Raw genomic sequence first — 1,599 nt, forward strand, 5'->3', positions numbered from 1 at the left:
TTATAAGGAATGCATATAATTTTAAGAAAAATATTTATTAATCTTTTTTATTCTTTAGGTAGAGATATTAACACTCAAGTTTCTAAAAATAGCTCAGAAAGAAATTTTACGAAGAAACTTAATGGAAACAACGACGAAGATACTTATACGAACGGTATGTTTTACATATACTCATAGATTTTTTAACAATAACATATTTAAGAGACAAATAAATTTATTTTATGGCTTTTTGTAATAAATATTTGTATTTTTTACAATAACTAATAAACTAATATATATTGTTTCAGAATTTAAGAAAATAACCTTTCAAAAATTAAATAAAGTTATATATAAACTTAATACTATTGAAAACAAAATTGATATACTCGACAACAAAATGCAACCACTCAATTCTTTCGATGAAGAAATTGATGTCCAATTGCCTATAACTACGCTTCAAGAGTTAACAGACTTTGAAAAAAAATTGCAGGAAATAGAATTCAAAAACGCAGTAGTACGATATCACAGACATATACACACATACACACATTATATATATATATATACATATACATATATATACGTATTAAAAGAAATAAGAAAAATTAAAGAAAATAATACTAAAAAACGTTATTAAAGTTTCAAATATTAAAAGTATTCTATACTTAATATTTGAAACTTTAATAACGTTTTTAATATTATTTTCCTTAATTTTTCTCATTTCTTTTAATGTGTTTTTTTTAACCTTATGTATATTTATGTTTGTAATGCAGATTTATATGTATATTCATGTAAAAATTGATTTATAATTTATTTTAATTATTTTGTATTAATTAATATATGAAATCTATATATTAAACTAATATTTAAATTTGTATATTTTTTTAGCTTAATATATTTCAACACGTAGGTGGACATAATGCGCATATTATGATACGTAACATATTACGTAAAACTGTAACAGATACCTTGGCACAAAATTTTAGCTGGGCAGGAAAGAAAACAAAAGAAAGCTTCCAAAATTTACGTATTGCACAAATAATTATACGTAAGTGTACTGTATTTTTAATATAATTTTAAGTTGAATTTTTTTAATATAATAAAAAATTTGTCTAAACATGCATATTTATATTACAATGTTTTCAATAACTTTTTATGTCTCAAACACACAGAAGCTGTTCATAAAACCTTTGCAAATGTGACGGATATCCCCCGTTGAGAGGGTGTACTGATCAATTATAAATTAGGTCGTTACATAACATGTTCTCGTATACAATATAGCGGATAACTTAAGTGTATAAATGGATATAGATATCGCTTATTGGTTATCCGGTTGGGAGCGGACATAACGATTTAACCGATCTTTTGATTTCGCCGGCCGCTGTTCGAATGGTAGCCACGCGTACGACTCCATCGTTGCCTGGATGTAGCATCGTAATTCGGCCTAATGCCCATTGGGTGCACGGCAGAGCCTTGTCTTTGATGAGAACTGCATCTCCTTGGTTGAGGTTTGGCTCGTCCTTGTTCCATTTATGGCGTATTTGAAGCTCGTTTAAATATTCGAGACTCCAACGCGCCCAAAAGTCCTGGCGCACCTTAGAGATGTGTTGCCAGGTGGAG

The 1,599-nt window shown here is 28.1% G+C and overlaps 1 protein-coding gene across 1 annotated transcript; it reads left to right on the forward strand.

The window, feature by feature from the left end:
* Window positions 1–300: 300 nt before the first annotated feature.
* Window positions 301–1,487, forward strand: LOC108720197 (uncharacterized; the record flags this gene model as incomplete). Its single annotated transcript, XM_018447635.1, has 4 exons — window positions 301–493; window positions 868–1,027; window positions 1,152–1,177; window positions 1,291–1,487. Coding segments are annotated over exons 1-4 (500 nt in total), but the record flags the coding sequence as incomplete, so codon positions are not given.
* Window positions 1,488–1,599: the final 112 nt, after the last annotated feature.

Source organism: Mycetomoellerius zeteki, unplaced genomic scaffold, assembly GCF_001594055.1.
Source record: "Mycetomoellerius zeteki isolate Tzet28-1 unplaced genomic scaffold, Tzet1.0 scaffold2047, whole genome shotgun sequence".
Classification (NCBI taxonomy): Eukaryota; Metazoa; Arthropoda; class Insecta; order Hymenoptera; family Formicidae; genus Mycetomoellerius; species Mycetomoellerius zeteki.